Source organism: Boleophthalmus pectinirostris, unplaced genomic scaffold (genome assembly GCF_026225935.1).
Source record: "Boleophthalmus pectinirostris isolate CB_2022bp ecotype Guang Dong unplaced genomic scaffold, ASM2622593v1 HiC_scaffold_18, whole genome shotgun sequence".
Taxonomy (NCBI): Eukaryota; Metazoa; Chordata; class Actinopteri; order Gobiiformes; family Gobiidae; genus Boleophthalmus; species Boleophthalmus pectinirostris.
The window spans coordinates 19,199,979-19,227,617 of NW_026571133.1; the positions used below are offsets into that span (position 1 = coordinate 19,199,979).

At 38.4% G+C, this 27,639-nt stretch overlaps 1 protein-coding gene across 1 annotated transcript in view; it reads right to left on the bottom strand.

Annotated features, from left to right (window-relative positions):
• The window catches only part of magi2a (membrane associated guanylate kinase, WW and PDZ domain containing 2a), a 161,580-nt gene that overhangs the window by 23,088 nt on the left and 110,853 nt on the right, over positions 1 to 27,639 (bottom strand). The window contains exons 5-10 of the mRNA XM_055153780.1: positions 25,842 to 26,058; positions 23,348 to 23,427; positions 8,927 to 8,984; positions 7,346 to 7,467; positions 5,866 to 6,048; positions 573 to 1,253 (exon numbers count right to left, since the gene is read on the bottom strand). Of these exons, the coding sequence (XP_055009755.1) occupies positions 573 to 1,253; positions 5,866 to 6,048; positions 7,346 to 7,467; positions 8,927 to 8,984; positions 23,348 to 23,427; positions 25,842 to 26,058 (1,341 nt within the window). The remainder of the gene's footprint in view (positions 1 to 572; positions 1,254 to 5,865; positions 6,049 to 7,345; positions 7,468 to 8,926; positions 8,985 to 23,347; positions 23,428 to 25,841; positions 26,059 to 27,639) is intronic.

Consider the following 27,639-nt stretch of genomic DNA (forward strand, 5'->3'; position numbering starts at 1 on the left):
TATCTCTCTAGAGACAAGCAGGTGATGCCAGCAGGCCAAGTTAGAGGTTAGATCTGTTAAGAAGCATCCTTGCCTCGCTCATAGTAAGAATATATGTTTTTTGAGATATTTTTGTTGCAATAAAATCTGGGAACTGGGAAAAATGCAAGATGTCAATGCCATACTATGAAATATTCCAGGCAAAGCAATAACATCTTCATGAGATTTGCATGTGGCAGATCCTCCACCAGAAAAGTTTCACAGTGCACCTTTTAAAGCATTCAAAAGCAGAATAGAGTTAATTCAACTTAGTAGTGTTATGAATCCTAGTAGTTTCAGCAGTCTATTTTATACTTCTTTTTTCTTTCATGTGTACATTCTACAAATGTACATATTGTCATACAAAAATGTTAAATATCAGTAAAGTCCACAAGAAGCTGGTGACAACAACTGCATAAGAGGATTCTGTGGGATAGAGGTTAAAAACAGTGACAGAAAAGATGAGGATACAGAAAGAGATGCATGAAGAGAAAGAGCTACAGCTGCTGAGCCTGCAGTTCGCCCCCCAGTCGTACCTGCCCCATCAGTCTTACCTGTCCCACCCCTCTGCACCACCAAGCTGGTCTCCGCTCCCACGGCACACTCCTTCAGCAGCTCCACCACCTGCGTGTGTGTGAGTCCCTGTACGGGCTGTTTGTTTATCTCCACTATCAGGTCCCCCTCACACAGCCCGGGACAGCCCTGAGGCTCCAGCACCTGTTTCACCCTCTGCCCCGTTGCACTGTCTGCAATCGTGAACCCAAACCCATCCACGCCTTTCACCATGCTCAGAGTCAGAAGCTCGCCCTGTGTCGGCCCCGAAGACGCCATGGAAACACTGTCCGGAGGTGTGGTACCGGTACCAGCAGGAAGTGACCCGTCCAAATGGGTGTCACCAGGATGCGGGGGTAGGAGCTGTTGGGCGTTCACTTGTTCTTGACTCGGATCTGTCACAAAACGCGCCGTACGGGAAAGATAGTCCAGGTAGTTGTCGTAGGTGGCTCTCCCGTTGACCACTATGGGACGCTGTTCCATGATGCCGAGTGGGGAGATGATGGTCGTGGTGGTGTTGTTGTTGGAGTTAGCGGCGTCCTCTGGGTCATAGGGCAAAGGGTAACCGCGACATAAAACCATGGTAACACTCTGACCAATCGGGACGGACTGGAAAAGTTTGACAACATCTGCATGTGTGGTGCCCAGGACACACATGTCATTGATGTACACAATTACATCACCTAAAAAGAGAGGAAGAATAACACGGTATAAAGAACTTTGAAGAACACAAAATTACAGTCATACATAATTACAAGGTATAACTTTTTCAGGGTACATCATAAAATGTTGCATACCAAATGTAGGCCTTTATGTTATAGTAAAATTGCTGAAAAATACAACTATATTTTACCCCATAACTTACATGTTGCAAGTAGTAACCTTTTAATTTCCCCACACCCATTGATCATATGCAAACAAATACACATAAAAAGGTAAGGAGGAAATCAATATATATCTTGTATACTGGCCTGTCAACAATGCAGTGCCACAGCAAACAAAGTGGCTGTTAAATAAGGATGGATATTTGACATTAATTAAAATTGCTGTCGGGTCCATCCAGCTCAACCACCATATATGAGAATTAGATCGGTTTCATTTGCAGACAGTGAAGCCTCTATATATTACTGCTATTATTAGACAGGGTCATTTCAGGTTTCTCAAGTCCTTTAAGAAAAAAGTGTAATGAGGAAGAGATAATGAATGGTAATAAAATAGGATGTAGTGTATACCCAGAGCTTGATTAAAGAGCTTGGCTTGCTACAATACAATGCAGTACATTATAGTGGCCTGAGGCATTGTGAAGATTACCTCAACAGACATAAAGCATTTTCTTCAGATAAACATGGCCACAGATAGTGCTTTATCTGCTTAAAATACTACCCAAGACAAGAGAGTTTAAGGGTTGACTTATAGGATTCAAAAACCTTTATTTGCTGCTTCCAATAAATTAAGAGGCTGGAGATAGTGTGGCTTTTTGTGAAACACCAAAACACGATAACACCTTATGATAACTACACTTTTAATAGCATGAATAAAGCATGAACTAAGACTTAATTGATAATGAACAAACACTTTATTAAGAATGATTCAGGCAGTACCTACTTTTATATTCCTAAACTCCTAATTAAGTAGTTAGTAAGCCTGAATCATTTCAGTTCATCATCAATTAAGTCTTTGTTCGTGTGTTATTATGGCTATTAAAATGAAAATTTATATAAAAGTTTGTGTATTTCTTACAAAAAAAATCAAGAATCACCCATTATATAGTTGCATAGCCCTCTTCCTTCCATCCATCAAAGACAAAAATGTCATGAACACTGTATAACATCCATCACTATTTTGGCACTGATAAAAATACAAAATATTGCATTTTGTTCAGACACAGCGAGGACTTTCAGAACCAAAGCAGACAAACAACATTACCTGGGTGGATTATGAATGATTATTTTCTAATTGCAGCCACAATAATCACACTCTTTGTTCAGAAGGATGAAGAAACTGTGAAAATGTGTGCACAGCAATGAGTCATGATTTGAAAGTCAAACATGCCTTCACCTTGAAAACCTCACACTGCATCTTAACTTAATCTCAGAAAATATAAAATTATACCAATGCCAATAGCACCGAGGACTCTATTAAATCTCTGTGGTAAACCATATTGATTCTCTGGATTATTTAGTAGATTAACACTGTTGTGATTGACAGCGGTGAAACCCAGATTGAGATATCACCTAAATTTTCAGTTTCAAATAGCAATATCTGAACGTCGTCTGAAGTTTTAACACTCCTGTACTGATCTTGACAAAGTGAGCTCACACCTTGAGGCGATGTGACGTGAGGGACTTTTTAATTAATCTGGGTAAACGGCGTAGACACTAGCCTTGAGCGTTGGTGTCACAATCGATGAGCGAGCACATGAGCAGAAAACAAATGATGGTGTCATGACCTGGAGTCACCCGGCCTGGCCCTCAGCTCTCCCTCTTTCAGACCACAGCGGAAATGGACCACAGCAGCCAGTGACTCAGGAAAACACAGGCCTACTAACGGACTAGCAGAGTGGTTTGCAACTCAGGCTAATTGAGTGGCGTAAGTTTTATTGTGCAATACACTCTGAGGGTGGCACGACTGGACTCTGAACGGACATGGACTCCTTTTTTGAACATCTTGACAGGACTGGAATTGACTGACTACTAATGTTTCTTTGCCAATTTTTTGCATTGTTTTGTGTGTGTGACAAGCGTGGAGAGAGGGCTGGAGTGTGTTTCTTTTTTGTCTATTTTAGTTTACATAAGTATAATAAATAAATTTTATTGCCATTGTGAGTGAACAAAATTCACAAATGAGAAACTTGTTTCAGTGGTATAGTGCTACATAAAACAATAAATAATAATAGAGATAATAATAAGCTACAATAAAATACTTTACAATAGGTTACTGTAGGTTTTCTCTGCATGGGACCAATGGTTTCATCAAACTAACCAATAGGCAAGGCAGGCAAATGCTTGGGGTCCCTAATGAACAGAATTGTCAGAAATTTTCAGTTCAGTTCAGGTCTATTAGTTTCAGTTAACATACGTTTTATTTTAATCAAACATAACTTAAAGTATGACCAAAACAATCAGCAGCAAAATTTTTCTGTACCCAATACTTGCAACCATTTAGATTACGTACAGATTACCTTTTTATACATTATAAACAGGTATTACTGTCTTATTATAGTAGAACGTTTTATTATGAACAGTAGTCTAGTTTGGAGATATTTGCCTACAGTACGTAATAGTAAAATATTTCCTTCAGTTGATTTTATGTACATTTTATTGCTTTTTATGAATGGATAAGTCTTTGCTCTGTGAACTGTCCTTTTGACCATGCTGCTTAGTGAAGTAATACTCCTCTTTTACAAATACATGCTTACTGACAGTTTCACTGCAGCGAATGGTGGGTTCAAGAGCTTCTTCACAAAACAAGTGGCCTCTCTTGTGGGGAGGTCACCGTTACAAAGGTCAACTGAGTCAAACGTTTTGAGAATCACCAAATTGTTTACATAATTCAAGTACAAACTCAACAACAGATATAGCTAAAATCTGCATTAGAGTGTGTAGAGCATTTTCAAATAGCCTCTCAATTGCAGGGATGTCATAGAGGTGACAAGGTTAGGATGGTTTCAAGGGCTCTTGACAGGGGGCCAAAAAATGAACATTTAATTAGTATTTTTTTGTTTCTTTATTAGGAAAATAATTTTTACCTGTCTCTGTGCAGTATTTTGGAAACTGTTTATGAAATATGCTATACAAATAAAGAAGACTCAAAATACATGACAATACTCCTGCTTAATAATTGATTACATATACAAATACAACATTTAAAGGTAGGTAGAGGAAGTTAAAACACATTCTCTCCTTTTGAATTTGGAGCATATTTGAGATGAATGAGTTGCAGAACAGAAGACCATAAAAATGATATAAGACTGTAGATTGGATTTGTCTATGGCGGTCAGATAAACCTCACCTAATTTGCAGAGACTATAAAATAACCCTTTAGGCATAGATCTGAATAATGTAACGTTGAAACCGCATAGTTGTTAAGATTCAGTACAACACATGAGAATAAAACTCCTCAGAACAACTCTATTAATGTGGTATTTAATAACTGTCATGAGCTGCCAGGGTAACCTATTTTATATGTAATAATCTGCCACTATAATCTCATTGTCTGCACCTGCTTCTGCCTCTGCCTCTGCACTGACAAACCCGCTCCACTTCTTTTGACCTTTTAATACAGAAGGACCACTCTAGTATTGTGTGTGTGTGTGTGTGGATCTGATCGTGTGTGCAGTAGTTCACCCCCATGTGACCACAGGGAGGCGTGATCTGGCTTGTAAAGATTAATGGGTTTGAGTCTACAGATGGCTTACATACATGCACACCTGACACAGTGCAAGGATGCCAGGCTGCACCTGCACTCCATACACCAACTGACTATACACAGTGTGTTTCTGTATCAAACTATAATGTATTATATATCTTTTTGCCTATACTAGTATATGCTTTAAAAAGTTATGAGTGGTGTGAATCAACTATGATCCACTGAAGGAATCACAATTATTGAAGTGTGATATATTGCTGGACAAAATATAAAGACAATAAACAATAACACTGAAAAAATGCTACAATGCTGAAAAAAATGCTACAACACCCTAAAACAGGATTAGCCCCCAAAATTATTCTAAACACAATATTGTTTAAAACATACAGCACACAATACAATAATTGGCATAAATAAATATTTTGACAGAGAGTTAGTATCTATAGTGTGTCAAAGAAAGTATTTATTAGTAGTATTTATTCAAATCTATACAGCTCTAATCTTATTGTAGGACAGAAAAAAGTTCTTCCCTAATGCAAAGACAAATTCCTCACAATACATGTTGACATAGGTTGATATACTGATTATCGAGACAGGCCTCTCATTTTCTAAGGAAAATCAAAACTAATAATATTTAAATCAATTAAAATTAGGGCGTGGATGTTCAAGTATACAGAGAAAACCTACAGTTGCAGTATGAAAAGATGCAGACTACCCTAAAAGATTGAATTGACAAGTTTGTATAAAAATCCCACAACCTCCTTAATATAAACCACTGTGCTACCACACATTTTAAATGGTGCCATTTCTGCAGGCATCTATTCTGTCTACAGGACATGCTCCACTATTCACAAGAACATTTGTCTTTTATTTGTCTGCTTGTGTTGGACAGAATCTTGTATTCTGTTGTTCTGTTTTGAGACATACCTGTGGCCATCTTCCCATCAGCTGCAGCAGGCCCATCTGGGATAACACTTTTGACCTGGAGGAATTCGTCTGGCTCGTCGCCTCCAATTATAGTAAATCCAAAGCCCATGTTGCTCTTTTGCAGAGCCGTGGATAAGAAACTGCCCTTCAGCTGAGTGGGGTCCCGGGTGAATGGTGCTTTCTCTATAAACGACACATACAGAAATAAACCTCTTATAGACACCACTTCTGTGAGAAATTGACAAAGGGACCTGCAAAGCTGAGGCAGGGCAGTGCTCAATGGGTGGGACGCGAGGAGAGTCTATCCATTAGGAATAGCCACAGGAAACTGGACAAGAATTAGCTGCACCACTTTATTGCACAGGGGCTGTGAGCTGAGGATGCAGGTGTTGTTTTGGACTGGGTGTAGGTCAGAGGCTATTTTTTCCACATAATCCCTACCACTCATCTTTGGTCTCATGCTGAGATGTGGAGGCCTAATAGAGAAGTGGCAATATCAGCACTTGACAAGCTGGGCTTTAAATAGGAACGCTCAGAGAAACTGGAAAAGAACTGGGGTTTTGGGAAGAAAGGGGCACTGGGACAATTTTGGAGAATGGTTGGCATTTGGACTGCACAGCAGGCAAGCTTGTCAGACTTAACCTTCCAGTAGTTACTTTGAAAATCTTTTGATTGCCATATTACATTGTCACTCATTTAGCTGCTTAAAGGAAAGTTTGCTTAGCAAGCTAGCATGCTTAGATGGTGAGAGGCAACCATGGGACCAACAGTGAGCCTCTTTTGCTTGTCTCTTGGCCTACTTACTGACAAAGTGCCACAGGGACTCGGGGCTAAGCACAGGCTGCTGTAGCAGCACAGTGCAGGCCGAAGTGTGAAGTGGCTCCTGATGAGGACACGTATTCATCCGCCGCGTCAAAACGCGCCGCAGTGGGGAGGAGCTGGCGGAGGAGGACGTGCCAAACGCCGCGGCTCTGCGACCAGCAGCCGGAGAGCGGGGCAGGTCACTGAGGCTATGGCAGCGCTCGTGCACTGTGCCCACCTGAGCCAGGAAAGGTCTGGGCAGAGTGGCAAAGGGGCACACATCCTCCACTGCCATCCACATTCAGAGGAAAGTAGGAGCATGAGAGAGGGAGGAGACAGAGTGTAACCACAAAGACAGCTCTAGCATGTTACTACGGAAACCAACCTCCACTTCACAATCCAGTTTTACCAGCAGTGCATCTGACTGCTACAAAAACAGGGGCATGTGAATGTTTGCAATCAGGTTGTGAGAATCCAATAAAATACAAGTACAACATCGTTCTACTTACTTTTATGCCCATAAACCTAATGAATGCTTATTCCATCACATTCTCATCATGGTTTTATGCATACGTATACATCATATTTAATACATGCACCAGTACACTGACAACATTACAAACAGAGCTCTCTTTTACATATAGAAAGCCCCATCATCTTGAGGGGCTGTTAATCTTACCTCTGTAGATGGTGGGGAGCGGCAGTGAGGACAGACCCTGGCTTTGCATCTGTTGCTGCTGCTGGATTCTTCTTTTAGCCTCCAGAACTGGATTCTCAAACTGGGTTCTTCTATTTATGTGGCTACAGTAAATACATGAATAAATAAAAACTCTATCAGGGAAGGCACTCCATCCAATTAACTACTAACATACAAAGGATCTTAAATCACAGCAGTAAAGCACAAAATACTGTTGGTGATTAATTAAGGACCAGGTCTTATTATCCACACAAACTGTGGAGTAGTTTTGCTGAGTAAAAGGAACAAAAAAATGATATAAGTGGCAGAAGAAACCTGGAGCGGACATTTCCTCTCCATCCTGCACAGTTTCTAAAGTCATTTGCAAAAAGGAAGAGTGCTGTTAGACATAATTTGTGTTAGCAAAATAAGCCCTCATTATATATTTTCTTTGAGCTGCATAGCGCTGCTTCCTCCCCACCTTATCTTTAATCAATGCAGCATCTTCATAACGCTAATTACAAAACGCTAACTACATTGTGCCTGCTTGCATAATGTCAGACTCACTGACCTCTTTAGTGACGACGATGCAAAACAAGACACTGATCAAGTGCTTTTTAGAGTGCAACCAAGTGTCATTCAGAGATATTTCTTGGGCAAAGTCAAGCGAAATGACTCCTGGTCTAAAAATAGTCCCTTTGGCCTAGAGAGGAGCTTATTGAGCCAAAAATATATGACACCTCCAAACAAGGGACACACAGTTCAATAGAGAGGACAGTGACGGGCTACTGCAGAGCTTAATATACAGTGCCACAGTGTAAACCACATCAACTAATCATGAAATAACTACACATATTAGACTTTTTTGTATTAGAACACTTGTGTTTAAAGGTGCACTATGTAACTTTTTGGTTGGGGTTTATCACCTGCTTGTTTCTATGGAAATGCCACTGCTCTGCCTGGAATGTCCCAGAGTATAAAATTAAACAGCTATACTTTAGATGTATTAAATTACAGATGGGCTTTTAACTCAAAAATACTTAGGAAAACAGACACTAACTCTGACAGACTAACAGATCTGACCTGTAACTTGCCCTGGTTTGGTCTCCATGAATATAAAAAGGTTTAATGCCATACTGTAAAACATTTCAGATAAAGCAATCTATGGAAAAAAGCATTTAATGGACCCTCCTCTAGAAAAGTTACACATGGCACCTTAAAAGGGTTTTTGGTAAAGGACATCATTTTGACAGCATTAAAGGAAAATGAATGTTCCTGTGTTTACTGTCTAAAATAGTACAAGGTATGTACAGTGGTGAAATTATAACAATGTAAGACCTATAATTAGGGCAAGTAATTATGTTGTTGACTTTCATGTATAGATATTGTCATGGATAGACACTGTATCATGTTTTCATGGCATTTCATTCGTGATCTTATAATGTAAATACCAATTTCAGTGAGTGATACAAAATTATGGAAAAAAATAGATTCTGTCTATACCAAGAGACTTCTCTAATAAACAAGATTAATACAGCATCAGAGAAAATCAAAAGCTAACCATTACATATTAAAGATACTTACTCAACATAGTAGCTGCCGTAAATGGGGTCATCGATTTTCTCCCAGCCGTATGGAAGCTCTGGAAAACACACACACACAACAATAATGAACGGATGCTTATTCACTGAACCTGAAACAGCGTATTGATTTTGCCTGAGAGAAATCACTTCTTCATAGTAGCATCTTAACATCTATAATTACCAGGATGTGATGGGCTAATAACAAAGAAAGTAGAGACAATTTTTAACCATGTTGGCCTGGGGGTAGTCTCACAGCTCTTATGAAACTTTGATGTGACACTTGTTTTGGTGAAAAGAGCAAATCATATTGACTGATTTAAAGAGGCTACTTCCCCTTTAATGCCATAGATCAAATGCTCAGAGAAACTTGCAAAATAACATAAAAGTTTGATAGATCTAGTGGCTGGGATGAAGTCAGTGAAATATTAATGCCCTACATCTTATCCACGCTGTAAATATTGTGTTTTTATGTGAGTACTTTGCATATATATCAGACTAAACTGGTACACAAGCCCAGAGGGTAGTTCACCTTCAAACAACACATAAAATACTTTGTGACTGTGCAAACTTAAAGGTGCACTATGTAACTTTTCCAGTAGAGGACTGCCACCTGTTTGTCTCTCTGGAGATGTCATTGCTTTTCCTGGAATGTTACTCAGAATAGCATTAAACCTATATATCTCCATGGAGACAAGAATGTGAAAACTCTTCCCTTTAATATGTATGTATGTATATGTATAAGATCTCCATGGGGACAAGCAGTTACAGAGTGCTCCTTTAATGGGGGAACATGGCAACAACTTATTCTATCAATTCTGAATAACACAGAATGCAAACCAAGGCCAAGGAGTAAAAATAGCCATTAATCATTTTTGCAAATTGATCAAATTGCTCTCATTTGGTAGCATGATGGTTCACAATCCTGGGACATTGATGCTGGCTGTGAGGTGAGTGAATCAAACATTTTCACTGGTACACTCTGAACCTTTTCCAAAATTGTTACAGAAATGGGACCAATATTTGTTGTATTATTTTCTATAGCAGTATTCATCCTTGCTCACAAACTGACCTTAAAGCAGTTTCAGCAAAAATACAAATCTGACTAAAAGACATTCATATTTTGTTTTATTAAATCTAAGCTCTATCACCCATTTTCCATAAATTGTACAATATCCACTCCAAGATTACTTCAGAAGTACACCTTCCAGCTCACATCCTTCTGGGCTTTGCAACAACTCACAAAGGTGAGAAGAAGATGCAGATTCTGTTGACTGTGATCAAAGAGCATCTTTCCATAAAATCCTGACACACATCAGTCAAAACTGGCATCTCTTTTTAACAGATTCACCTTCATCTTTCCTCTTCCCAGTGCCCCAAGCACTTCAACAGAGCACAGACATTTTAAAGTGTGCAATAGGAGTTCCCCATTTGCTTTTTAGATTATGAAAAATTACCATTTAAAGCCTATTCCCAAATGGAGACGGCAGTGTTTTAGCATAATAGCACGATCATTCAAACCTAAATTAGGAACAAAGTGTGAGAGGCCTCTGCTGAAATAGAATCCGAGTTAAACCCCAACAGAGCGATGGGACAGAGTGCTCCAGTATCAGACCAGCATGGATTATAGTGACAATGTCAAATTAAAGGAGACACAAGTGGCTCACAATAAAGACATGCTCTACACATAATGACCAGTGCCTATAAGCTAAGGGTTCACGTAAGTTGCTGTTTGTGTCAGTTTGCTGGTGTATTAGACCTCTTTTTATAAGTTCTAAATTTAGTTTTAGTTCTTTGAAGTTTGGGATTTTCCCAGTTAACACTTTGCCCAGGTTTGCCATTGTTTACCATCACTGTATTAGTCTGTTAACCCTCAAGATAGGGTTTTTTGATGTAGTCTATTTGGTATTGCCATGTGTAACTGGGATTCATTTTCTAAAATCTATTCTACTAAAACAGTAGATTTTACACAAATGTTCAAAAAAGGTCCTAATACAGAACTGAACAAATCATAAGATGTGATTAATATAATTGCAGATCTGGAGTTTGTCCATCTGTGCTAAGTTCTATTCGAGAAGTTGTGTTTCATTAGTCAATAAAACACACCATTGCCAAAACACCACAAGGAAAGGAGCCTTGAGTTTCAACTATTGAAAAGAGCCTGTCTTGTCAACTGATTAAAATTTAAGTTATGTGTCCTGTGGCAATGTGTGGTCATGACATCTCCATAAAGCACATGTGTATATCACATACTCTGTATTTAATTTCACACTATACTCTTTCTGCACATTCCCAACCAGTCTGTGCCCTCTGTGAAGGATGGCAATGTCATGGTACCAATGGTGATGCGATGTTTGACCCCTGCCCCCATCTCCTGAGAGAAACGTAATAATGCACCATTTCAAAATTCAGGAGTTTATGTGTTATTTTCTACCTGCACAGTGCATACACAAAAATACATTTCCCAACCAGTAAAAACAGATATGATGTATATGTATAAGGTTATTTGATTGATGAAAGAGTGTGCTGAGTGCAGTGACAGCCCTTGGGAGTAGCTTCTTAGACCCATCTCCTCTCATTAAATATAAAAGTGCATTTCATGTTCTCACCTTTGGCGGGCTACACGTTGTCTTTTACTCACGCGTCTCTTTCTCTATGCATTGGCGCACACACAGATGCACACTGGATCAAAGACTTGTCATCTATTTGAGCTAGTTTATAATGGAAAACTACTCTATTAAAATGTCCCAGAGGGAAGCAGAGGAGACACAGGGGTAAATCTGAAAAGATCCTTTAAAAGATGCTACATACAGTAACAAAATGTGCTACTTATGGCAACACAGCATATATTTTTTTCTCTCTCTCTCTCTCTTAAATGTGCCTCCATATAACTCGATCCACTCCATTTACTACACAAAAGTAGTAAATGTTCTCTTTCTCCATGTTCTCTTTCACTTCACCATAACTCTCTTTTTTGGCCATGGCACTGTCTTGGTCAGAATATTCCTTTAATATCCTTTTGCTGAAATAGTTTTACTTTTCTGAACACGCTATGCTATTACATCCTGTATATGTAAATTCAACACATTTTCATTTTTGATACTTAAAGGTGCACTGTGCAACTTTTCTGGTGTAAGGTCCATCAAATGCTTTAATCCATGGAGATGTTGTTGCTTTCTCATAAATGTTTCATAGTATGGTATTAAACCTTTCTATCTTCATAGAGACCAAAACTGATGGAGGCAGATCTGTGAACAGACAACCGCGCTCATAGTCAGAATGCCTAAATGCCTGTTTTTCAAGGTTTTTTTGAGCTATAAAACCACCTGTAATTGAATAAATGTAAGGTGATAGACCCTCCACAAGAAATATTATACAATGCACCTTTAATATACATTTACGTTAATGTTATCAAATACTCTCTTTAACAATATACTATTGTTACGGCTCACGGCCGTAACAACTATATAAAGAATGAAGGTAGGTTAACTTAAAATAATTTCCTCGTATTCAAAACCTATTATGAAAACAAATCAACTTTGTGTTTTGTAGCTACTTGTGAGTAAGCAAACGGTTTATTTTTTACTATTATTATTATTTTAAGAGTCTATTATCCACAGACAAATTGCTTTCACACTCACTCAGTGAAAAAATACTACTGTTGTTCATCACTGTGTTTTCAATTTGGCTGTCATGAGATACACACAGCTGGAGGTCCCTCTCACAAACTTTCAAAATAGATTTCAGCTACAGAAAGTAATTAATTTTGTGGGGTCTGACGGATCCTGACTGAGAACATTAGGAATTATTTTACATGTTGAGAAATAATACACTAAAAAGCACAAAATTATATGGAACATTTGAATAACTTGAGATGTCAAATTTATGGTCTTTTAAGGATTTATCTATTAATAATATAATCTTCTTACATGATACACCCTTGTCTTTTCTTCTGGGGATTGTGGCACTTCTGTTAGTTTACTGCATCTAGCCTCAGAAACTGCCTTATACTGGATTGGGACAGCGTGCTGTATGATTGTTATTCCTTTGGCAATTTCCCACAATTCCCAGGGCAATGGAGATATTTGAGGTTTTCAGCCCAGTCTCCCAGTGAAGTCTCGAGTGAAGGACCACTTGCTACCAGTAGGAGGCACCCTGGCATCTTTCCCACTACACTGAATGTCTCAATAAAAGTCCCTGATAGTGTCCTATTTTCCTTGTTGCCTTGTCCATCTCCTGCTTGTATTTCAGAAGGAAATGAAAGAAAAAGGCACAAAGATTGTTTACAATCTTAATCAGGGTTAAGGATAGATTTTAGATGATTGATCTTGCAATAGTTTACCCCCATATAAAAAGTCCTATTTTATTCTCTACTTTGACTTTTGGGCTGCAATCAGATGTTATTTGGTGCTTTTGTAGTTCAAATATTGAAGATAATTCTCTGTGTTTTGGTTACCAAAACCCCCTGGTCTACAATCTTTTCTCACACACCAACCAAATTGGCGTCTTTCACTGTATCCATAAAACTCATGACATCATTAATTTATCGACTGGTAAGATACAACTGGGGAAGACTGGTCAAGTTGTGATTGCCAGTCGGACTCTAAGACCACTACCCATCACTTACACAACACATGCAAACCTAGGCAACGTGAGTGAGGTGTCTTGCCAAAGGACACAATGGCATAGTACTGTGATGGAAATTTATATTGTGGAAACATTTCTCTCAACCTGTCTATGTGTAAATGAATGTGATTTCTACCTGAGACCAGACCAGTCATTAACATGCGTAAAAGCTCAGCAGACACAACTGTCTCCACCCTACAGGAAACTGTATTGTCTTAGCTGTCCTCAAATATATGTTAATTTAGCACCAGCCTCTGAAACAAGTCACTCTTTGATATGTATGTAACTTGTATTTCTGTATAAATACTCAGAGCTCAAATGCTCTAGAGCAGGGGTGGGCAAACTACGGCCTGGGGGCCGTATGCGGCCCTTTAAACCTTTTAATCCGGCCCACCGAACTGGAATAAATTACAATAATAAACCTTGTTGATGTTTTATTTGTCATGCATTTCCAGCGTTTCCCAGTAGATGGCGCACTATATATACATTGAGTTGAGGCGTATTATGTTAGCCGCAATGCTTTATGGGAAAGTGTTCTTACAGGAGTTATTCGGACCATGAGTGAAGTAGTTGGTGCTTAAGGTATAAGACTGCACTGCTTCCATATTAAATTGGTAAAAATCAACCAAGAAAACCTATGGACTTGGAGTTGTAAATATTAGTGTGAACAACATATTGGAGTCAGGTTTTCTTACACTCACAGGTGTATACCTGTGTTTGTGATGGTGTGAGCTTTGTTTTTGAGTTATTACTAGTCATATTTGAAAACGGTGAACTCGCGATATACATTTACTCGTGGTGTGCAGTGGAACAGGTGTGAACAGTTTTATGTGTTCTGAATCTTTCACAGTAGTGATGAAACGTGTAGCCCGTGTCTGAGGTCCTAGATAAATGTGAATAAGAATGTAATGAATCTGAGCTCTTAACACGTTATGTCCTGTCTCCTGTCCGGCCCTTCAGTCAAACTTTAGGACCCTATGTGTCCCGCGAGCTAGAAAGTTTGCCCACCCCTGCTCTAGAGGGAGAAACTAGAAGAGACTCGGGGCTAACGTTGGAGAGCCTCTACTGCTGGGGAGTAGAGGCTGTTGGTCTCAGGTCAGGGCAGGCCTAGGCCCTGTCCATATCTGCTGTAACAAGAATAAACCTTTGTCTGTATTCCAAAAACTCACCGGGGCTTTGTAAATGGATTAATTATTTTTTCTTCAAGAGATGCATATAATTTTTTCCACAACAGTACACACATTCATTGGTGATAGTCACTTTCAATGTCTGAACTGTGCTCCAAACCAAATCCTTTTACAAACAGAGGGTTGGCTGTAGACCTCTCAATTATAAAGCCTCAAGCTGATCACTGACAGTTTTAAATATTTGGATCTTATTTTGATTAAATTTGATTAATTGCACTGCCCTAGGACATACTCAAGTTGCATCTTTTTGTGGTGCAAATTATTTAAAAACCTAAACACACATATGTAGAAAAGCTGACATTGACATTAACATTTTGTTTCTTTTCACCTAGCAACCCAAAAAATACTTGTAAATTAAAGGTCAAGCTCCAGTAGCTATAAAAGAAGTAATACATAGCAGCTCTACTTCTCAAATGGAAAGGCTCTTTCTCTTTTGTGCTTAAAAATGCCTGTGGAGTGATACCGCAGACCTGTAAAGGTGCAATAAGTGAATTAAATTATTGTTGAGTTGTTCTAATAAAGCTCACAAATCGTTACACAGAACAGGTATAATGTGCCTCTGCAGCAGCAGCACCCGCCGTGTCCATTCAACCTGCTAAACATTAATAAAGCCAGACCACCTGTGAATTCAAAGCTCAATTGATAAATAGGAGGCAGTGGAGTAAAATGAAGCAATTTATTCTAATGCCTGCCAAGATTCTATAAAAATACAATAGATTCTAACTTACATTAGATTTACTTAGATTGAAAAGCATGTATGAGGTTCTGGTCTAACGTCACCAGTGGTCTCATCCAGACCCCTGCTGTTTCAGTCACATGACTTTATGGTAATTCAAAAGTAGCTAATTGCAGCAGCTTAGCAGTTAGCTTCCATTAGCGTCATGCATCATGCACAGAAGTGCTATTCCTCCATGATACTTTGTAAAAGAGAGCGGACCTTTGTACCCTGTGAGTGTTCTGACCAGTCAGTGCAAAAGCAGGATAGAGTAGAGCTACATTGGGGCAAGTATATTAAAAAAAGTTGTTTTGGGTAGGTAGTTTAGGCTAGGAGGTCAAGAGTTTATATTCACTTTTCTCACTATGACCCCCTTTAATCAATTAATCCATGTCATTTTAACCTTGTGTTGTCCTGGGGACTCAGGACTGCAATATTTGTTGGCATTTTTCTCCAGACTTATTTATGACCATTATGTAAAAGACTTGTTTTATAACAGCCCAGCGAATGCAGCTGATTACATCAAATTATGCATTCAGGTTAATGGGATTCGGATGATTTCCAAACTAATTAGAGTCCAAACCGTTTGTGAATTCAAAATGGGAAAATCAAAAGTGAGTCTCACAGTTGACCAAAAGCATTAGCATGACTCTGTCACTTTGACATGGTGCATTATTCCCAACATGAACCAAATTACAGTTGATCTCTGACATTAAAACACACTAAATACAAATAGCATTGAGCAGAGAAGGTAATTCATTGCTAATTTGTTCAAAGTGGTGGTGAGGGTATTGGTGAAATGAGGTCACTAAAACTTAAAAAGATTTGTTATTTACCCATATAGACTAAAAGTGAGCATTTTTAACATATTTAACTGACAGATTAAAGACAAGCCAAGGAAGTCAATGACCAGACAAAATAAATTGTCTCAACAAATTGTGACCATAGTTGCTCTTTCCTCATTTACAACATTACTCTATAAACTGGAAGTTAGAAGAAAAACTTAAAAAAAATAAAAATAAAAATCACTCCTGTCTCCACTCTGACAGCTAATTTAGCATGCACATATCCTATCACACACAAAACAGAGAAGTCTTCTGACTCCATCCAATCTCCAGGCCCCAGGCATGCTCTGCTGGGGATGTTCTCAAAATGCACCCATCAATCAGACAGCAGACAGCCCCAAAGCTCCACCCACAGCTAACACTACTGTGCTAGCAGGAGCAGCACCGGAGCCAAGGTGAAGGAAGGCACTGCGGCTCCAAGCTAACTCACCTGAAGTACTATAGAGGCTAACTTTTGATTCAAATGTCATTATAGCGAGATAGAACATTAAATGTTAGACAGAAATTGTGCTGATTTGGCTTGACTACAAACTGAGTCACACACGTTGGACGCTAATGGGGATATAACATAAACATTTTGGGTGCAGCCATCTTGGATACATTGAAAAAACAAACAAACAAAAAAACAAACAAAAGAATTCCTGTTCAAAGTTACATGTTTGGGGATTAGACTTCCAAGAAGACTTGTAACAAAGAACAAGACATTTAACTAAACTTGTAAACAAGATAGCTTTGGATTCCATCAGGCCAGCTCAGGCAAGCATATTACTGTATCCCTTTGCTACTCCATATAAAACATGTTTAACGACTAGAAGGCTTAAAGAACTGCAGATTCACACAAACAAGAAGCAAAGGAGCGAAAAATATAAATCACTGTCCTGCCACAGACCCTGGAGAGGGGACAGGGAGGATTGTTAGTGGCTGGTGCAGGAAGATAATAACTTTTCCTCTTTGTATGTGAGGAAACACACATGACCTGAATCTAATTAGTCTGCCTACCATCTCATGGATTATTAGGCTGTACATTTCATCTAATATATTAAACTCTAACTGTTATCATAATGTCTTGAAATATGTGTCTTTTACAATAAATGGTGTGGTATCTCCAAATCTTTTTCCACACTCAGATGTATGTTTTCAGGCCTCTTCTTTCGCCTTAAATGTTCCTACTTACATAAGTGTATAAAAAATCCTACATATCTTGCTACCCAAACATGCTCCCCATTAACATTTATTCTGTGTATTTTTGCAGACCAATTCTGGCGTTGCTGACAGGACTGTCTTGTAATGTGATGAAACCTGCTGAAACTGTGGCATATCACAATTTTGTCATATACCTTTGAGGGTAAAAGTCCAAAAACAGACATTGAACAAGGATCTAATGATAAGCAAAGACCACAGTAGTTTTGTTCTCTTTATGCCAACAGATATTTGGCAGGCTAGAGGAGGCAAAGCTGCATAGTTTGTGAATTAAAGCAACAGTGATATGGTGCAAACGCCTGTCCTAGTTCTGTTCGTCTGACAAAACAAAACGAGCTGACAGGATGGAAAGACGCGGAGAGCAAAATATGGAGAGGGTTATGTTATGTAAGCTCCGGGTGCCTATGATGTCAGCTGCCTGGTCTTCACGGGTGCAGACGTGCCTTTGAAACAGCGCTAGGGAACGCATCCAATCCAGCATGCAGTTTGTGAAGGGCTGTGTGACAGAAATTGGTTGTATGTCTGTAGTGAAAAATGATCATTGTCACTATTGTGTTTGCCTCTTACTATAAATATGTCCTTGAGGAAGAGGATAGAGTTATACAGCTGCAGTTCTGTGTGTGTATGTGTTAATGAGGAAATGCAGGGAGAGTGCTGGTTGGAATAAGGAAGCAGGCAGCTCTGTAAAAGCAGTACATTTATCATGAGTTTTTGGCCCCTGTAGTGACACTGTGGCCATGTTCCCAGATCCAAGAATGGACTCTGCTGTGGACAATATTTCAAAATTATGAGTAACCGTTACAACAGGCACAAATAATTCTTCATTTCTGACATGTTTTGTTGGTAAAATGTGTTTGTATCACTAGTGCAGTTTGCTCATTGCTTTATGCATCCAAATGTATAAGCAGTAGTAGAACAAACTCTTAACTTAAGACTCAAATGCAACATGCATACTTCTGTAGATATAAACTAAATTAAAGGTGGACAATAAATCCTCTACAAGATATTATATAAAGTAGGTTTGAAGAAAAAACTACGGTGCTGATTTAAAAAAAAGGAGACAATGTCAGGCATGTTTTCAAAAATTATTGATAGACTGCAACAATATTATCTGATCAAGATAATCCCCGCAATTTTGAAACATTAATTTTTGTCATTATCTCCCACACTAATGCTGAATACCAATAAAGAAAAGTTGATTAATTCTCATTAAATGTAACCCAGTGAATAACCTTTCAGGAAATAAAAAACTGAGGTAATAATCAATGAACTTCAGTAAATACTGTATTCCAATATCTCATGTGACCATGAACCATGGCATGAATCTTTGAGCTCATCCATTTGAAAATCAGAAATAAAGCGAGAACATGGGTTTGAGATACTGCCTAAACACAACATAAGAGCTTGTTTTCTTGACAAAACCTTTCACCTACTCATTTATCATTTTTTAAAAACAGAATATATCATTGTAATATTATATGGGAGAGACTTCAGCAGCTGTTGTAGCCTTCACTGCATTTACAGTTGTTTCTTACATAGACCAAACACTTAATAGTTGATGTCACACGATCACAAGCTACAATTAAACATCAACTTTGGGGACAAACTGCTGCTGCCTCATACTCATGGTGCCCAGCTTTCAACCCAGCCTTGACAGAAGATGACCCCTCTAATTCTTCACTGTCTTAAATCCAATCTAAATGCATGAGTATAAATGTAGTTTACATTACCCCGGGTCTATGCAAATACAGCATTCTGCCCTCCTTGCCCTCCTCTCCACTGTTGTCCCATGACGGCTCACAGACTCTGCCCTGCGATCCTGTTAGTGCTTATCAGAGCATGGCCCACTCCCAAACACACACAACCACCTTTTGCTCCGATCAATACCAAATTTACAGAGGCAGCCGTTTCCCCTGGAGTTCTGTGCTCTCAAACACATATTCTCTCAAGCAAGCAGTAGTGCCAACGATAGCACAAAGTCAGTGATATGTGAACGAGGATCTTATTGGTACATCCAGTTTCTGACAAGCAAAAAAGTGTATGTCAAGTGTAGCTGCTTAGCAAAAGAACAACATTTTACAAACCAGTCTCAAAACCAGAAGCTTCGATGTTGCACTGTTCATGAGGCCCTTAATCTGGATGAATCAGGCAAAGAGATCAATAGCAGAGCTCAAAAACAAGGGCACACCTCCCTCTGTGAAACGCCCTTAATGGATAAAAAGGATTGGAGTGTGGAGATAAAAGTGCAATCATATTTGGACTAATTCCTCTGAAGAACCGCTGCTGTCTATTTCTTTGTGCCATTACATCAGCGCACAGCTCTTCCTCCTTTAATCTCTAATGATGAAGAAGGAACAAGGAGTTTCTGCAACCACAAGGGACACACTGCACCGGGATGGAGGATCTAACAGATAAAGCAAGAATGGCGACAAAAACAGTCTGGAAGTTTGGGGCAACAAGTTAACTGTTTGAATGCTATGGGGCATGATAAGGGCTGAAAGGCACAATGTAACATCATTGACTTGAAACCTGAATAGGGGCAACTATCAAACTGCAAAAGATGCAACTTTTTCATAAATAAAATGCCCAATAAAATACACTTTTTGTAAATAAAAATATGGTTACCATGTAGTTTTAACCTCTACAAACATGCACTTAAAATGCATGAGATTCTTGCACTGTTCATATTTCACTCAGTGTGTTTAAAATATGAGCTGAAACTATTTGAAAACATAAATAGCAATATACAAAAAAGGCAATGTGATTTTTTTCTTCTAAAAATCGTGCAGCCCTATGCAAAAATGCCAGTTTAATGGAGGAAAGAAAGAATTGTTAGAAGAGTTATGATGGATTCAAATACAAAATTCCAATCTGATTGAATCAAGACCATAGGAGATAGATAACCCATTAAATACCATATTGTAAGGACTGCATTTGAGAGCTGAAAACTGAAAACTAGCGCAACAATATAACAAAGATGACAAATTCTTGACATAAACTCTCAATGCAACAAATAATTCTACTTATTTCAGTTAATTTCTCTCTCTTCATTGTCATTCTTCAGAAGAATTCACCAAAATTCAATAAAAAACATAAACACTGTGTAGAGACCTTTTTTACACCTGAGATATTTTTTTACTCCACAAAGACGCGTAAAATGTTGACTTCCAAGCCCGCTCTGACCTTGCTAGTTGTTTATGGGTCCGTCTAAAGCCAGTCTCTCTGAGCACAAGGCCAAAGGTATTTTTAGAGAAACCGAAGCCATGCACTCAACACAGCATTACAAAATAACACCCCACCCGTCCACGCACATGTTTACAAAGGAGCTGAATTGAACAGACCCGTTTGGAGAAGGTCAACAGAAGAGCCGTGCTTCAACAAAAGGTGATATAACCTAAATGTTTCTAGTGAGAATATTATGTTTGTGCAAAATACTAAAAAATGACCAAAAACAAAGGCAGAGCAGGGGCGAAGTGTGTTAACAACTACATTACTATTGATCATTTATTTATTACATTAGTATGACTAGTTATATTTTCTTTATTTGTTAATTAGTATTACCTTATATAACCACATGGATGCATACTGTATATGGCTGTATAAGCATTTACAGAAAAGTGCTCTGTAGCGTTTATCAATTGTTCAGCTAACTTTTAAAGGTGCTTTTCTACATGGAGATGCTATTGCTTTGTTTGGAATGTTTCACAGTGTGGTATTAAACCTATATATAAACCTTTTTATCTTCTTGGACACGAAACCAGACCAAGTTACAGGTCAGATCTATGGAGAGGTAACCCCACTCAGTCAGAATGGCTGTTTTCCTAGGTATCTTTGAGCTATAAAACCACCTGTAATTTAACAAATGTAAGGTAGATCTGTTTAATAGTCCATTGTTTAGCTGTTAGCTGTGGGTGTTTATGTTATTAGGTTATTTTTTGAGACCAAGACTTTGTTGTCAGTCTTTCTCAGAGTGGTCATGTGATGTTACTGTGACGTGTCCGGTCAGCTGATTTAAACAGGTTTTGGTGCTGTCTTCCTACCGGAGGAGGCAGGATGACAGCGCCATCTGCAGTCCTACTTCCTCAGAACAGTATCCCAGGTGTGTAAGAGTAAAAAAGCCCCGGTAGGAAGACAGCGCCAAAACCTGTATAAATCAGCTGACCGGACACGTCAAAGCAACATCACGTGGCCGCTCTGAGCTAGGGCGCAGTCGAAACTGTTAGGTATGAAAACACTTGGTCTGAAAAAAGAACTTAATAACATAGGTCTGTTTAATGTCATGTAATGGAACATTCCAGGAAGAAAAAAGACCTATCCATAGAAACAAGCAGGTGGCATACCCCCAACCAAAAAGTTACATGGTGCACCTTTAAGGTATGCGTATGTACTTGCAATTTAGTCTTTGTAATGTAGTCTTTATTTGAAGGGACAATGTACAGTGACAGTAAGCTTACAAAAAACAGATGTTCTACACCAGATTAGCTAAATAGCTACTTTCACTCTCCTGCGACCTCGCTTCTAATTTTAATCACCAAACTTAACTTTCCAACCATTTCTCCCTCCTTTCTTTTCTTCTTTTTGCTTTACCAAGTGTATTAACATGTATTGATACCATCAGTACGATTCCATTATATTTTTGTTAATTAGCGATACATTATATGACCACATAGCTGCATACTGTACATTGCAATGTGGCTACAGAAAAGTGATGGAATATAGTGTGCTTGTTCCAGAAGGCAGAGATTTAATTAATGAAGTCAATTAACATTTAAGTTCATTTGAGAAAAGGGAGCAATGCTTGAATCTGCCCACTAAAACCACCTCATAATAAATAATGATAAATAACTAAACCTAGAAGGGCTCATATAGACACATATAGAGAAGCACCATTCAAGTTTGGGTCGACATGAAATCATTTTGTGTTTGCCATTTGCACAAGTGGGCGAAAGACTCTCTTGGCTGAGGATATTAATTACAGCAGATGCGAGCCTGAAATACATTTTAAAGCTATCCAAAGTGTCACATAAGTCATAAAGGTGCACTGTGTAACTTGTCCAGTGGCCTACTTGTCTCCATGAAGATGTGTCCAGAATGTTCCATAGTATTGCCATAAACGTAAGAATCTCCATGCAAGCCAAATAAGGTTAGATTTGTGGAGAAGTGATCCCACTCACAGTAAGAATGAATGCTTTTAAGATGTTTTTTTTAAATTATGGCTCCTTCCCTCTTACAATAAAAACTTTAAAACATTTTCTAACTAATGAGAACCTGACATTTATTTTATACCATTTTATACCATTGAACAATTTAAACTAAAGCATTAACATCTCCACAGACATAAACAGATTGCGGACCCTCTCCAGAAAAGTTACATAACACACTGCAAAAAGTAATATCCATCCAAGTTAAAATTACTTCAATTAAAAACATTTTACTTAATTTGAGTAGATTCATCTAAAATTATCTACCAATGGAAAAAGTGTGTTTTCTTAATTCAAGCAACATTAGATTTTTGTTTCTTATTTTAAGTGCAAATAGTTGTTATTTTTCTTATCTTGTTCTTATCAAGTCTTGTTCCATTGAAAAAAAAAATTACTTGAATTGAAATTTACTCAAATCATGATAAAACTCTTAATTTAAGTAATCTTAACTTGGCTAGATTTTACTTTTTGTAGTGTGCGCCTTTAAGTATCAAAAAAATATAAATCCTGTTCTCATACGCCAGCTTAAACATGTAGAAAACTCGCAGCACATCTTGTTAAGTGAATTTTAAACCCTGCAGAATGGATGCTGTGGCCAATGCATTACAGGAAAAGCCAAAGGAGGATATCAAATGAAGATGTTGTACTCACCATCTTCTTTGCATTCCTCTGGCGGTTTTGCCTTCTTGGCCAGCCTCGGGTCCAGCCACGATGTCGTCTTGGTGTTGTGGCTGTAAAGAGACGGAGTGAGAGGCAGCGTGTGATAGATGGCAAGAAACACGAGACTTGGCAGAGAAAGGGAACAGGGTTGGTGGATTCTTAATTCATTCGCGGGGCTATTTCACGGAGCGAAGATGAGCCTCCCTGGTGGTGTGGCTGGGTCTGAAAAGGTGTTGAGGAAGGCTGGGGGTATTATAAAAATGTCTTAGGTTAACAGAATAGAAATCGATACTTTTAATTTGCTTACTGGAGCTCATTAGCAAGCAGCGGAGGTGAAGGGGGGGAACAGCTGTGGGGTTGGATAGGTCTGGTCCTTATGGGTTTATTGAGCAGGGGCAATTCCAGAAATGATACTGTGCCGAGCGAACTCTATGTAGACCTGTGATGTAACAAATTTTGACGTGCAATATATTGCTGATGAAAATATAGATGATAAACAATAATACTGAATCTAAATATGCCACTGACACAATAACCCAAGAGCAAAAATTATTCTAAATGTACAATACTGTAACAAAAACATGAGCTGCAATAAATAAACAGCAGAATGAGACACTTTTGTATTTAATTTGCATCTGTAATGAGTCATAGAAGTTAATTTAATATTATTTCTTCTATTATATATTGAACTATAAGTCAATATAGTAATTAGTAGAGTTAGTACAGGCCATGAGGCGAATAAAAACTACTATGCCTTGACTTTACGGCAAGAAAGAGACTGAGAGAAGAGGGGAGAGGTGTGTAATAGCTACAATAAAAAGAGATATGGAAGATGAGAAATATGATTGAGCTAAATTTGTAGGATTGTACAGCCTCATACTTTCTGTCCTATTTCTTTTATTACATCTGTGTGGAGGAAGATGTTGTTTGGATCAATGAATTCAATCTAATGAAATGTGGAATAAACCAAAGGAGTTATATATTGCATTATGGAAAACTCAGCTATCTATCTTTTATGTACAGGGTATTTAATTATCTCCTTCAAAACATCAAGTATTATACCACTTCTTCAGCTATTGACACCAATGGACATTTAGAGGTGCACTGGGTAACATTTCTAGTGGAGGGTCCGCCACCTGTCTGTCTCCATGGAAATGTTATTGCTTTGTCTAGAATGTTCCACAGTATATATTACACCTACCACAAGAGAGACAAGCAGGTTACAGCATTACGCTACATTCAATTCAGCAAGTATTGTGTTTTTGAGCAACAGAAACACCCGTAATGAATAAATGTTAAATGAATATGTTTAATGTCATACCATGGAACATTCCAGGCCAAGCAAAACATCTCCATGGAGACAAGTAGATAGCGAACCCTCCACCAGAAAAATTGCACAGTGCACCTTTAAGATATGTACTTTTACCCACTCCTGCACCCTCACTTCCAATTTTAATCACTAAACTTATCTTTGCAATCATTGCTCTCCCCTTTCTTTTATTCCTTTTGCTTCATGCTTAAATTTATCTCATATAGAGGCCAATCAAAGGAAAGCATTTTTTGGCAGCTGCTCAAACTTTTGGCATTGCATCACTTCAATGAAACTCTCAGTAAAAACTTAAAGCCTCAAATTCAGTGCTTGGATGAATGTGGCAAAGTATGTTTTCAATGTAAGGAGGAGAAGACATGGAGGTCACGTAGAAGAATATTATAAGGATCTTCTTTTCTGTATGTATACACACAAGGATTTAATATGAGTAAGTAAGTATATGAGTAAACTGTCCTTACTTCACAATCCTCTATAGGTGTGTGCTTGTGTAATTATCCCTGGAACGATGGCTTGGTAGTCATAGTACAATGACATAAAAACTGACCCCACACTTTGCATGCCAGTGTTTATTAGATCAACAAAATACCTAAAAAAAAAAGTGAGAGAATCCTGCTAAAATAATGTTACCTTAAATCTGAAACAAAATCTATACGACTTAAGATCTAGACCTAATCTACACCCTGGAGAAAAAGGTTTCCAAACAAAGAGGATTAGGAAATGTAGGTTTTAGCACTTTCACTTCAAAGATTAGCAGCAGGTAAAGATCTATTTTTTACCTGCTGATGGACTGAACGCTGGACTCATTTCTGAACTAAAGTAGAGAGCTACACGGTATACTGCCCATAATCAATATGAACAAAAGCAATGTCCAAGATATATTTCTCATTTTAAGGTTCCTCATGCAAAAGATAATTACTGTGAGTATAAAACCCCAGTAAGAAATGGGACAGTACAAAGAAGCTACTTGGTTGTAATTGATTCTTTAGGCCAATAATATTTAATACAGATTGGGGCAGCTAAAATTAATATTGTTAAATGCAGATTTTTGTTGTTGTAAAATGGTATATACAGCAAGTTTTTTTCTAATAATGACATAATGGCAACTGTTTAAACTTTAGAACAAGCTGCTAAATCAGTCCCAAAATTTCCACTTACTCAATAAAATAGACTTCTCCCTTCTCAGTGTAGGCCATCTCCCAGTTGTCCGGCAGAGGCCCTAGCTCCTCGTTCTCCTCTGGTTTGGGAGCTGTGGTCTGGGGGGACTGTTTGTCATCCTTCGACCCCTCAGAGGTGGTGTCTGCGGCTGGGTTGGTCTGCACTGATTCAGGGTCTGCTGAAGCGTCCGTGCTTTTGTCCTCATGCTCACTGGACTCTGGGGGGACAAGACCAGGGCACAGTGAATCAAACATATTCAATTCAGTTACACAGAGCAGGTGAGTGAGGGAAGCGATGCGAGGAGAGAGTGATGAAGAGCGATGGAGGTGAGATTGATAAAAGATTAGATTTGGGTAGATGCAGAAAGTATAAGTGATAGGGAGATGTGCTGTACATAAAAAAAGTCATGTTGAGTGTCAGGCAGAGGTGTACAATATGAAAGTGAATTATGAGAGCATCCTGCATGAATATAGTCATTTTGAAGTTGAGTTATCCGCTAAAGCACTGGCCCTATCTCACTATGATAAAAATTCAGTGCTCAGGCATAAACATGGATCTTGAGGTACCTAAATTGTGGAGAATAAACCTGGCAAACTATATAGTTGTTTGTTAATTAATAATAGCTGGTTGTGTTAAAAATCCAAAATGTAGGCCTAATACAACAAATAAATACAATGGTTTCTTTAATTTTCAGTCAAAAATTCCCTTTTTATTAAATCTGCTATTCAAAAAGCAAATGACTATCATATGCGAGCAACATGACAACATCATGGAGGTCCTTGTAATTGTTTGAGGCATAAATACACAAGAAGGTCATTTACACGTACGTGCGCATTACCCACATATACCATTTTACGTCACTAGTGGGACACAAATAGAACATTCCAATAGTTACGTTACGAGTAAGGAAGCTGAGTAGGGACAAAGTCAAAAGAGGCTTGAGCGATAATCTATGAGAGGAAAAGAGCAGTGGTTATCTGCTTGGATCACATGCACTGTATCGACCCCATGGCTCTCCTGGTCATCACACACTCACCAGAGCACAGCGGGACCCCCTTCAGGCCTCAAGCAGGGAGCCCCAGGAGCACAAGAGAACATCGTGCTCACTGCTGCTTTGTTAACTCAATCTGGCAATCACTGATCCCTGAACAAACTGTACACTTCCTGAAAATAATTGACTTTTCATTTGTCAACAAATTAAAGGTACACTATGTGACCTTTCTGGTGGAGGATCTGCCATCTATTGCTTAACCACAGTTTAAATGTATCTATCTCTAGGTTACAGGTCAGATTTGTGGAGAAGTGACACCACTCACAGTAAGAATATATGTTTAGAAACATATGAAATTCAATATGCAAGATTAGTTTATTGCCAAGCTGTGCAACATCCCAAGCAAAGTAATAACATTTTCATGGAGACAAGCAGCTGGCAGTTATTAGTGCACCTTTAAGAAGTGCAAATAAATAAGTAAATGATAGGTACGGTATTCAATGCTTTAACTCGGATGTTTTAGCACACTACACTAAATTTGTTTGTTGTATTTTCACATAGTACCGGTAAATATTATATTTTTACTGTATGCTTTATGTTAATGTGTTGTATTTTTTCTCTCATTAAGCTTGATGATTATGTGTAACTGAGACCTCTTTCTTTTGTGGATCCATAAGGTTTAAAAATACAAACAAAATGTTAAATGTTGTGTTCTGCCTTCTTTATATTCTTTTCACAGTCTACATGAAAACAGCATTAAGAAGAAAATAAGATATCCTACCTTCCTTTAGATTCCTCTGGTGTAAA